This window comes from Manacus candei, unplaced genomic scaffold (assembly GCF_025592945.1).
Source record: "Manacus candei isolate 608988 ecotype Guabito, Panama unplaced genomic scaffold, ASM2559294v1 h1tg000058l, whole genome shotgun sequence".
Taxonomy (NCBI): Eukaryota; Metazoa; Chordata; class Aves; order Passeriformes; family Pipridae; genus Manacus; species Manacus candei.
The window spans coordinates 355,588-367,772 of NW_026138106.1; the positions used below are offsets into that span (position 1 = coordinate 355,588).

Below are 12,185 nucleotides of genomic sequence, written 5' to 3' on the forward strand. Positions count from 1 at the left end.
GACAGAACTAAAGTGGATTAAAGAGAATGGAGGTGGAAGAGAACAGGATAGAATACGAGGGAATAGGATAGAAAAGAATAAAACAGAATAGAATTAAGATAATTCTATTCTATTCTATCTTAATTCTATTCCCTTCTAAGATAGGATAGAATAGAATTAAGATGGAATAGAACAATGGAAGGTGTTTCTAAGGGTGAAACTGGATGGGATTCTGGGGTTCCAGGGACAGATAATACACTTGATTTTTCCAGGGCTCTGTGTTTATTTTCAAAACCCCACAAATCAGCCCCAAATCCCAACCCTCTCCCCGCTCTCGGTGTCTCGCCAGGAATCCTGCTCAGAGGTTTCCTGGGGACAGGGGTTTGGAGCAGTTTGGCTGCTCACAGGTCCCATGGAAGCCATTCCCAGGCTGGGGCTTCGTTTTCATTCCCAATTTGTTATCGTGGGATATTTGGGGACATTTGCTCTGCCACTCCCTCTGCTCCTGCTGTTCTTGGCACGGATCAGGGCGGGGGAACTGCCAAGAGAAAATTGGGCCAGTACCTTGTTTGCAGAGGCTCGTTGGACACTGTGGAGTCACATCTTGTGGTCAGAGAGCCCTGAGCCACTCCAAGAGCTGCTTCCACCTCTTTTCCAAGCTTCATTCCCAAAATAGGAGTAAAATCTAAAAGAAAAAATAATCCCAGGAATGCCAAACCCGCCCTTTTGCTCATAAAAGTGGGGAGCTGAGCCTCCTGTGGTGCCCTGGGGCTGGAAAAGCCCTCTCCCAACGGGATGGAGAGGGATGTTTGCCCAAAATTCCCTTCCCTGGACACAAACAACCCCGTGGGACACGAGCAGAGCTCAGAAAGGAGGAGTTTGCACCCCAGGGTGGCCGTGGGGACGTTTGTGCCATCGGTGCCTTCCCCACGGGTGTGTCCTTGTGGTCTCAGAGAGAAACTCCTTAGGATGGACCCAAACTCGGGTTTAAATAGGGCTTGTCTTGGACCCCAACTCTGGTTTAAATAGGGCTTGTCTTAGACCTCAATTCTGATTTACTTGAGTGGGGCTTGTCTCAGCCCCCAGCTCTGGTTTATTTGTGTAGGGTTTCTCTCAGCCCCCAGTCCTGGTTTATTTAAGTAAGCCCTGTCCTGGAGCAGGAATTTGAGAGGGAGCAGGAGAAACAACCTGGCCAATCCTCGTGTCCCAAGACAGGCTCATTTTTACAGGGGGGCAGAGCTCTTTGCTGGCCTGACCTGGCAGGTTTCATCTCTAAAGCTAAAAAAATGTGGCTGCTTTTCCAAGATCTCCCTCCAAGATCAGCAGTGAGCACTCCCTGTGGTTGGGCTGTTGGGGGGATGTGAGTTCACAGTTTTCCAGCTGATCTGTTTGGGAGCTTGCTGCTGTCTTTCAAGACCTATTTGAGGAGATCGTGGAGAATTTAAAGACAGGTAAAATGTATAAAAACAAATAGACTATAAAAATAGATACAATGTAAAAATAATGTCAAAATAAATAAATTGTAAAAACAAATATAATATAAAAATAAATATAATATTAACTAAATATAGTGTAAAAATAAATATAATATAAAAATAGATATAATAAACTGAATATAATGTAAAAATAAATATAATTTTAAAAGAAATATAAACTAAATATAGTGTAAAAATAAATATAATTTTAAAAGAAATATAAACTAAATATAATGTAAAAATATAATGTAAAAATAAATATAATTTTAAAAGAAATATATATAGTGTAAAAATGCATATAATGTAAAAGTGAATATAATGTAAAAATTAATATAAAATATATAAAAATATGAAATGAAATATAGATACAATTCAGCCATTTTTAGGATTGGGAAGAAACCACTGCCCAACTTTTCCTGCTTCCCACTGGCAGGTCCTCGAGAGGATTGGTGGCTGCTCCCAGAACCTTTCTCCTGTGTCCATGTTTTGGGAAGTGCTGCTCCAGCAGGTATTGAAGTGCCCTGACTGAGATCCCATCCCTCTGTCCCAGCCCACGAGTCCTGAGCTCAGAGCTCCTGTTTCACAGCTCTGGGAGAGGAGAATTCCAGGGCCTGGGATCCCAATGGACCTGCCTGGCCAGCACGGGATCCCGGGATGGGAGAAACCCAGGAACTGCTCCAGGAGAGGGATCCTGGGATGGGAGAAACCCAGGAACTGCTCCAGGAGAGGGATCCCAGGATGGGAGAAACCCAGGAACAGCTCTGGGACAGGGGAGGGATCCCGGGATGGGAGAAACCCAGGAACTGCTCCAGGAGAGGGAACCCGGGATCTGAGAAACCCAGGAACAGCTCTGGGACAGAGGAGGGATCCCAGGATGGGAGAAACCCAGGAACAGCTCTGGGAGAGGGGAGGGAACCCGGGGGCAAACATTGGGAACACTTGGAGGCCCACAGAGAACTGGGAATCCTGGGCTGGAGATCCACGTCTGACCACAGGCCTGTGGGATGGGGGGTGATACTGGGGGCAAGGACCATGGGATCATAGGATCATGGAATCACAGAATCCTGGGATTTTCCTTGCTGGAGGGTTTGGGAGCCAGAGCAGGGATTGTGGGAGCGTGGGGAGCTCCCAGGAGGAGCTGCTGGGATCACACCCTGAGCTCTTCCCAGTGTCCTGGGGGGGACCAGGGCAGGATGTTGGTCCTCCAGGAGGATTGGCTGGGATAAAGTCCAGGATAAAGTCCAGGATAAAGTCCCCCAGACGTGTGTCCTTGGCAGTGGGATGCTCTGAGGTGAGTGCAGAAGGGAATTTTATTCCTCTTGTGGGAAAGCTTCCCAGGGAGGATTGTGGCTGAGCATGGGTGTCCTTGGTGCCGTTTGGAAGCAGGGACACACAGTCCAGGAATCCAGGGACACACGGACACACCTGCTGTGGCTCGGGAATCCGGCACTGGAAGCACAGCAGCCCTCCCTCCCTCCCTCCCTCCTCCTCCCTGCCTTCCCCCTCTGCAGCTCCGCTCCCTGCGCAGGTCCCGGACCCCAGGCCGGGATGGGGGACACTCGATCCCAGGTCGGGATGGGGGACTCTCAATCCCGCCGGGATTGTCCCTTCCCCCAAACCCCCCCAGCTGCAGAGCCGGGAGGATTCTGCAGCTCCCGAGCACGGAGGGGGAACTGAATAATTCAGGGGAATTTTTAGCGTGAGCAGCTGTGGGGGGTGAGCTGGGAATTCTCTGCAGAGGAACCGGGCTCTGCTGGGCTTTGAGCTGGACAAGTTTTCCGCTCCCGTCGTTCTCCAGCTGCCTCTTGACAGCTCTGCCTGGTTTTTACAGGCACCCTCGTTCCCTGCGCTTCCCCCCGCTGTGAGATCCCCCCGTCCCCTCGTCCCGCTGGGTGCCGAGGGGTCCCTGGAGCACGGGCAGGATGCTCCGGGCAGGGACCAGCGGGATGTGCTCCCTCATCCCGGGGGACCTGGAAAAATCCCGCCCACGCTGACAGGGAGCTCAGCCCCTCCCGAGGAACCAGCTGCCACTTCAGCTGGAAAGGAGAAAGCTTGGCAGGAGGGAGGGCTGGCTCTGGAGGGGGCTGGATGTGGGCGGGGGGGGGCTGCTTCGTGCTGTGGTCTGTCTATTCTTATTTTATTTTACTCTGTTTTATTTTACTTTTATTTTATTTGTATTTTATTTTACTTTATTCTATTTATTTTTATTTTATTTTTTTATTTTCTTGTTAATTTTATTTTTATTTTTATCATCTTTAATTTTTATTTTTAATTTTTTTCAAATTAGTTTAATTTTAGGGTTTTTTCATTTCGCTTCAATATATTTTTAATTTTTTATTTCACGTTAAATTTTATTAATTTTTTTTTTCCAAAAGCGTTTATTCCTTTATTATTTTATTTTATCTTTTATTTTAATGGAACATTATCCAGTGGGAGGTGTCTCTGCCCGTGGCAGGGGGGTTGGAACTAAACGGTCTTTAATGTCCCTTTCAACCCAAACCATCCTGTGATTCCATGAGATTCCATGGTTTGATTTGGTTTGATTTGATCTCGTTTTATTTTAATGGAACATTATCCGGTGGAAGGGGGTTGGAAGGAGGTGATCTTCAAGGTCCTTCCCAAACATTCCAACCCAAACATTCCATGTGATTTGTTTTCCCGGTTTTAGGAGCTGGGGGTGTTTCCCAAAACCCTCTGAGCACGGAGGATTTGCCTGCTGGGGGTTAATCCCGGCTCCAGCCAGCCCAGCCTTCCTGGGGACACCGGGAGGGGCTTTCTGGGGGCAATAAACACCGAGGAACACCGATTTCACACTAATTTCACACTAATTAACAGAGCTGGGAGCTCCTGGAGGAGTCTGTGAGTGAGTTATCCCTGCAGAGCTCAAACGGGAATATTCCTGTTTTACCAAGATGGGAACATTCCTATTTTTAACAAAAATCGCTATTCCTGGTTGTGTCCATCTGGGATCCAGTGAGGGGACCCCTCCCCAGATCCAGGTGGGAACAGCGGGGAAGGAGTCACAGCATCCCCCTCCTCATCCTCCTCCTTCTCCTTCTCCTCCTCCTCGTCCTGGGGCAGGAGCCTGGAGGAGCAGCAGCCCTTTGGGAGCAGAGGGGTGCTCTGGGAGGGCTGGGAAGCTCCTCAGGCAGAAGGAAATCCTTCCTTCCCCCCGGCAGGTTCGGGCCCTGCTCCTGCAGCTCTCCCGGGGAGGGACCTGCTGCTGGAGTTGGAAAGCGCCGAAGGAGAGGGGGAATGTTGGTGTTTGTGGAGCAGCAGCTGCCGCTCGGCTCCGTGGGGAGGAGGAGGAGGGAAGGGCTCGTGTTTGGGTTCTGGGTCTAATTGGCAAAGCTGTCATAATTCTTCCCTCAAATACGTGGTGCATCCAGCCCGCCTGCATTTCCAGCCCGGGGGGTGCAATAACAGCCCATAACACGGGGAATTTCGGGGATAATCATTCCTGCTTCCCTCCCCTCAGCCCAGGGCTTCCATCCCCGGGGGGCAAAGGAACAGGAGCTCCACGAGGAGAGAGAAGGCAGCCCAGACAAAGGCCTGGAGTAACTCGGTTAAGTTTGTCAGAAAAGCCAATAACATGATCAGGATTTATGCCCAGGAATTAAGATTCTGGGAGCGCCTGGAGAAGGAGATGTGAGTCCAATGGCCTGCGAGGAGGAGGAGGAGGAGGAACTCTTCCCTGAGCAGGGGAAGAGATGACACAGGAGAAAGGTGGCACAGGAGAAAGGTGACACAGACTCTAAGAGGAGTGAAGGGTTCCCTGGAATTCGGGGGGCTGTGGACTAGAGAGGGACCCCCACATCCTCACTGGATCCATCCCAGGATCTCAGCCCAGCCCAGGGTTGGCCTGGCAGGAGCCACAACAGCACAGTCAGATCCAAAGGGCCTTTTGTGCCCCCAGAACCAGCAGTGCTGGTGCATCCAGGAGCCACCTGAGGCTCCTGGAACGGGGGATTGCAGGGACAAAGGCTTGGATGACTCACCACAGCTCATCCAAGCCCAAGGATCTCCGTGGAGCTGCAGCATCTCAGCAGCTCTGCTCCACAAAGGCCCTGTTGGCCATTTGGTAATTTGGGCACGGAGCCATAAAACGGGTTTGTTTGTGTTGGGAAAGGTCAGATCCAGGCTCAGCCTCGCCAGCTGAAAAGGGCAGGATTGTCCTGGCGAGGAATATTCCAGGAGCTGTGACGTCACTGGAGATTTGGGGGGGACTCAAGAGCCAGGAGGGACAAAAAACTTAAATTATTTGAGCTTCCAGAGCTTCCACAGCCACCCAGCCGTGGGAACTTCAGCACCACCAGCCTGGAAACCCCATCAGAGCAAAGCTGGGAGGGAGCAGGGGGTGAGTGAGGAGGAAAAATGAAATCCAGCACAAACTGAGGTTTTTAGTTGTGCACTGACATCTAAACCTCCCAAAATCCCTTTTCCTTGGGCTTTCCTGGGATTGAGCCAGTTGTTTTTCTGGAGGATGAGAGTCCAAGCAACTGGGATCAATCCAGCTCCAGGAGCTCCTCCAAACCTGCCAAATTCTGCTGGAAACCTCCGGGATTGGCACCTGCAGCTGGTGATGCCTCTGAACCCCTCTCACTGCTGAGGCCTCTCCTGACAGTCCCCTGTTGTTCCCGTTGCTTTCTCCAGGGGTTTTTCCATGGCCAGACCTGTCCAAGATCTCGATGCCTGGCTGGAACCTGCTGAAAATATTCGTGTTTGGGGGAAAAAAACCAACCTTGGGGGAAATGGATGCCTTGAAGGTTTGGGAGCAGTGAGGAGGGTCCAGCTGGGCCATCCCTGTGGTGATTGGACCTTCCTGGGAGGTCTGTGCTCTCCAAACCTGGAGCTGAGCACGGGGCTCATGGGGATGAGGGAAAGGCTGGGGTTTTTTGGATACAGGAGGTAGGAAAAGTGAAAAACCAGAGTCTGCCTGCCTGGAATGTTGCAGAGGGAGGTGAGGCCCCAGAAACCCACAGAGAGTCGGGGTTGGGTTGAGCTGGGGCTGCTCAGTCCTAATTATTTTTTAGGATATAGGGCAAAATTAATAAAGGAGCACGTGGACTGGGGAAATGAAGCTTTGCAGGAGGATGGCACTGGCATTAGACAGCATTTTATGGACTCATGGAATCATTTAGGTTGGAAAAGACCTTTAAGGTCAGCAGCACTCCCGAGTCAAAGCAGATGTGACACCCCCGTGATCCTCAGACCTGGAAGGGGGCAGGAGAGGGGGGATCCAGCGCCCTGGGGAGATGTTGGGGTGGTTGTATCCCTGCAGCAAGCCCATCCTGACTTTTCCCTGACTCATCCCAGAGCTGGGAATCCTGGCCAGGCTGGTCCCCGGCTCTAATGAGCACAATTAATGTCCGAGGCTGCTGATGGGCTCTGATGGAGGGCAGGATGGGCTGTGCTGGGAACCAGGCCCGAAATGTGCAGCAGCCCAGGTCGGCTGGGCTGGAGCCTCATGAAATTTAAATCAGGAAGGGCTTTGTGGGGAGGAGGGAGGAGTATTAACGAACTAGAGAGAGCTAATTAGTGCAGAGGAGCCCATGGTGGATGGCAGGGTGAGCAGGTCCCACCAGGGCCGTGGAGACAAAGGGAGCAGCATCCAGGGAGCTGTCAGAGGGAGAAGGGGCTGAGTTTTGGACGTGGAGAGAGGCTCTAATTGCCCAAATGCCTGGGAATCCTCCTGTGGCTGAACCAGGAGCCGTGGGGGGGTGGGATCTGCCTCCCAGCTCATCAGACACCTCCTCATTTGGGGGGACATTTCAGCTCCTGGAGCTTCACTGGGGTGACTGAGCCCCTCCCACCCCAAATCCATTCTCTGTCCATCTGCTCATGGGGAGAGCAGTGAAGGCTCAGAGCCTGGTGTGCTCCTGCAGCAGAGGCAGGGAAGGGATTGAATTCCACTTGGGAAGCAGAACCAGCTCCTTGGACACCTCCCAGCACAGCCTGGGAACAGCCCAGAGAAAAAACAGGCACCAGGTACAACCCAAGCCACTCCAACACACCTCGACCTCCCCTCCAACCGAGGGGATGTTCCCAAACAGTTGGTGCAACCCCTTTCCCTCGCAGGTCAGGGGGAGGATGAAGGTTCAGCAGATTCCAGGGGGAGGATTTTTCCCTCTTTTCATCTCTCCTCCAGCTCAGTGAAATCCTGCTTTTCTGAGCATGGGTTATGACTCTTTTAGCAGGAATCCTCTTCTCCCAAGCCCGAATAATGGCCCGTCCTGGTCTCCTTAGTAACTGCAGCTGCCACATCACTTTTGACAGCAGAGCATCCTTTGTATCCTGGTTCCCGCCGGCTCCCGTTCCTTCCACTGGCAATTGTCTGGAATTTCTCCAAACGAGCAACTTCTGTGTCTGTGTGTGTGGGGGGTTTGTTTGTGCTGCCAGAAAGGGATTTTTTGTGTTCCCTTCCTGAAAGCCAAGTCTGAACCTTTGGGGGTTTGGGATCGTATTTACTGAGGTGCCTCCCGGGGGGTCCCCCCCCCAACTCCCCAATCCAAACATTGCTCCTGTTATTCCTGCAAACACCTTCCCAAGGCTTTTTTAAACTTCTGCAGGAAAATCCTCTCATTGACTCTGGCACCAAGAGGCTCTGTGGATTCTGGAAGCAGCTCCTGTCTTGCTGGAGGAGCTGCACATCCTGAAGCTCTGCCAACAGCCAGGAAACCTCTCCGAGGTGTGGAGAAGGAATTTGATTTGGGAAGGCTGGAGCATAAAACCTGTTCTTGGGGTAACACCTGTCCTGGAATTCTGTGAGGGTGTCCAGGGGGATTTTGGAGTTGGCCCCCTGCTCCTGGCTGGGGGGAGTTTGGGGGGAAAGGGAAAGGGGAGGAGAAGCAGCTTTTTTTTGGTCTTTTCTGTAGGAGGGGATGTGCCAAAAAAGTGGGAGACTGAGGTTTGGATGTCTGGAGAAGGAGAAGAGGTTGGGAACAGCCATCAGTTGGGAACAGCCATCATTTGGGGACACCCACCTGGGTGGGAGCCTGGAGTTTGGATGCCTGGGAGGGGGAGGAGGTTGGGAACACCCCTCAGAGGTGCAGAACGAGCCCTGCACAAGCAGCAGCAGCCAAATATCCAGGTGAAGGTCCAGGTCCTGGCGGCCCCCAAAGCTGGACCCAACTCCCAGTTCCTGGAAGGCCCAGGATGGAGCTGGACTTGGACAGGGATCGTGGCACTGCCTCGTTCCCAACCCCACAGGTTTGTTCTGCCCCCCGAGGACACGGATCATTCCCAGGAAAAACACTTGGCCTGCCCTGGTGCCACCAGGAAGATTTTATTCCCTCTCTCCAGGTCAGCAGGGGGGGAGTTTCTTTTCCTGCCCAGTGAATTCCATCCTGCTCCCAGAGCTCCAGGCCCCCCCTGCTCCATGGGCTCAGATCCGGGCGGGGGGAGCCGGGCAGGGATCAGGATCGGGATCAGCAGCAGGTGAGGTGGAGGGAAAACACATGAATCAGAGCACCAGGGGAGCCACATGAATCACACCCTGTGCCTGCAGCCCCGCCAGGCCCCGACAGGGCTCCTCTGCCCAGGAACCAATTCCAGGTCCCTGGAACCCCCCGGGGTGAGCGGGGCTGGGGTGGCACCCTGGGATGGTCCCGGCTCCCCGTGTCCATCCCAACAGCCCCTGGCACCCCAAGGTGCTGGGAAAACCACCAAGGTGGTGGGAAAACTCATCCCCAGCTCCTGCTGCTGCAGAACTGGGCCGGGGGGAGACGAGGGGGCTGCCCATGGTTCCTCCCTCCCCCCTGGAGGTCCCTCTTCCCTCTGCTCCAGGTGTGACCCTCCCTCTGGAGCCCCCTTGGCCTGGGGTCACCAACCTTTTGGGACCACACTGGTAAACCAGATGCAGGTAAACCATCCCTTATTGCACCGAGGACCTCGAGTCCTGCTCGTGGCTTCCCATCCCACTTCCCACCTCCTAAATCCAGCCCTCGCCTTCGTGTCTCCAAAGACCACGGACCCAGGCCGGGCTCAGCCTGACCCCCCTCCTCTTTGGCACGGGGAAAGATGGAAAATCCTCCTCTTCCTTCCTCGCTCCTGCTTCCTGGGGCCCATCCTTAAAACCCACAAACCACCCCCATCCCTCCCCCCAGCCCCGCCTGCCCCCGGGGTCACCCCGAGGGGAAGTAGGGCACGTCGCTGTGGTAGTTGTAGTCGGGACACACCTTCTGCACCAGCCTGTAGTCCGTGCTGTAGAAGGTGATGTAGATGCAGATGACCTTGAAGGGCTTGGAGCAGGCCCAGGCCACGTGGCTGCGCGTGTGCTCCTGCGAGCAGGTCTTGGCGGGGTCGAAGGTGCACAGCGACGTCTTCCTGGCGCGATCCACCCGCTCGTGCTCCACGCGGCAGTTGAAGATCTTGGACTCCTTGGCCTCGATGAAGATCTGCTGCTCCAGGTCGAACTCCACGGCCTTGGTGGGCGGCACGAGGCTGACGGAGATGTTGCCCTGCCCGGTGGAGTTGTGCTGGAAGAAGACATTGACGGTGCCGTTGCCGTGATCCACCACCTTGCCCGTGATCAGCAGGTTCAGCTTCACCGTCTTGATGTTGGAGTAGAAATCCCCCCAGCCGAAAATCTTCTTCAGCTTGCCCGGGGCCGGCCCCAAGTCCCTCTGTGCCCTGGGCTGGGGGGGCTGCTCCCGCTCCGACAGGTTCTCCAGGATATCCCACAGGGAGCCACTCGCCAGCTCCAGGAGGGTCGTGTTCTGCAGCAGGGTCGGGGCCAGGAGGGGCTCTGGGGAGAGCAGCTCCCTCATCTTCTGAGCTGGGGCTCTCTCCTGGCTCTGGGCTTCCCGCTGCTCCGCACCTTTCCCTGGATCCTCTGGAGCACAGAGCACCTGGACACAGCCACGGTGAGAGAAGGGGAGGGTCACCGGGTCACCACCCCCTTCCCCGCCGTCCCCTTCCTCACCCGGGCTTTCCTGCCTTCCCTTCCCTCTCTCTTCTCTCCCCGTTCCATATTTCCCTTCTGGCAGCAGCTCTTCCCTGCCCTCGTTCTCCCATGGATGCTCAGGGACGGGTGGAAGGAGCTGGAACGGGTCCAGTTTGCTCGGGGCTGGTGCAGCCCGGCCGTGGCTCCTCAGGGATCCCCGGGGAGAGGGGGCTCGGGGGGTGCCAAGGGGAGGGTGCCCACCCTGTGACCTTCACACCCAGCACATCCCACGGACCCTCTTCTCACTCCAAACCTGCCCCGGCCTGGGGACACCCGGAGCTGGGGGTGGGACAGGGCAGGGGACAGCAGAGCCCTCCCCGGGGAGGTGCCCTTTGCCTCCGAGGGCTCCTCTGCGAACTCCGCTCCCGCCGCCGGCCGGGACCCCAAAATAACCCCAACCGGGGGGTCCTGGGCAGGAGGGAGGTGCTGCACCCCCTGGGCTCGGTGCTGGAGGGCCGAGCAGACCCCCGGGGTGATTCCCCCGGGCTGAGCCGGCAGAGGAGGCAGCGGGAAGCAGGGGAAGCTGCGGGAAGCAGGGGAAGCTGCGGGAAGCAGGGGTCGGAGCCGGCCTGTGCCCCCGCTCTGCCCCAGCCCAGACCCCCCCGGGGTGGTCGAGCTGCCCCCCAGCAGCGGTGCCAGGACTGCCGGGCCGGGAGTGCAGGTTTTTAGGGTGATCTGGAGGTTCCTTCTCGCCAGCCCTGCCCGGCACCCGCTCCCAAACAGCAGAACTTTTGGGACCCCTGTTTTTTCCAGGGGGTGGGGAGGGATGGATGAATGGATTTGGGAATTGGTGCCCGCTGTCAGTGACCCCCGTCCCTTTGGCAGCGCGACCCCGGGCCCCTGCAGCCCCCTTTTCCCTTCCCCTCCCCTCCCCAGCGCTCACCAGCAGCGAGATGCTCCCCTGGATGAGGAGGAGGACGCAGCTCCGAGGAAGATGCATTTTCCAGCCGGTGCCGCCGCCTTCTCCCTGGCTCCGAATTTGCGGAGGGTTCGGGTGCGTTTTTCGGCTTTTATTTTTTTTTTCCCTCCCTTTTTTAAGCGAGGGACGTGAGCGAGGGGCGGGGGGTGTCCCCCTGTGCCAGCGGCTTCCTACGGCCCCCCCCGGCCCATGGTGGCTCCGGCAGCTCCCGCCCCGTTGTGCTGGGTCCGGGCGGCGGGAGGCGGCTTCGCCCGCTGCCGCTGCCGCCCCTGCTCGTCCTTCTGCCTCCTCGCCCCCCTTCCGACCCCTCTGCCTGCCCCTCTGCCCCTCTGCCCGCTCCCCTCTTCCCCTGCCTGCTCCCCTGTTCCTCTGCCTGCCCCTCTGTCTACCCCCCGACTGTTGCTCCCCTGTCTGTTCCCCGATTGCTCCTCTGCCTTCTTACCCTCCTTTCCTGCCCCTCCGCCTCCTTGACCCCCTTCCGACCCCTCTCCTTGCCTCTCTGCCCCTCTGCCTGCTCCTCTGTTCCCCTGCCTGTTCCTCTGTTCCCCTGCCTGCTCCCCTGCCCCCTTTCCCGCCCCTCTGTCCCCCCGTCTGCCCCCGATTGTTGCTCCCCTTCCTGTCCCCCTGACTGCCCCCCTGCCCCTCTCTGTGCCCCCTCCCTGCCCCTCTTTGTGCCCCCTCCCTGCCCCTCTTTTTGCCCCTCCCTGCCCCTCTTTTTGCCCCTCCCTGCCCCTCTCTGTGCCCCCTCCCTGCCCCTCTGCTCCTCCGCCTGCTCCTCGCAGCCCCGTTGGAGTCTCAGTGAAACTCCGCTCCGTCCCCTCCTCGCTCCGTCCCCTCCTCGCTCCGTCCCCTCCTCGTTCCCTCCCTC

The 12,185-nt window shown here is 55.9% G+C and overlaps 1 protein-coding gene across 1 annotated transcript; it reads right to left on the reverse strand.

Annotated features, from left to right (window-relative positions):
- Positions 1 to 8,591: 8,591 nt before the first annotated feature.
- Positions 8,592 to 11,837, reverse strand: NXPH3 (neurexophilin 3). Its single transcript, XM_051803609.1, has 2 exons — positions 11,282 to 11,837; positions 8,592 to 10,303 (listed from the first exon to the last, which is right to left on the reverse strand). The coding sequence occupies exons 1-2, from the start codon at positions 11,336 to 11,338 to the stop codon at positions 9,578 to 9,580; spliced, it is 783 nt and encodes a 260-aa protein (XP_051659569.1). The 5' UTR covers positions 11,339 to 11,837; the 3' UTR covers positions 8,592 to 9,577.
- Between the last annotated feature and the right edge of the window lie 348 nt (positions 11,838 to 12,185).

Coding starts and splice junctions, on each gene's coding strand:
- NXPH3 (XM_051803609.1), bottom strand. CDS start 11,338: ATGCATCTTCCTCGGAGCTGCGTCCTCCTCCTCATCCAGGGGAGCATC. Junction 10,304..11,281: donor AGGGGAGCATCTCGCTGCTG/GTGAGCGCTGGG, acceptor GGCTGTGTCCAG/GTGCTCTGTGCTCCAGAGGA.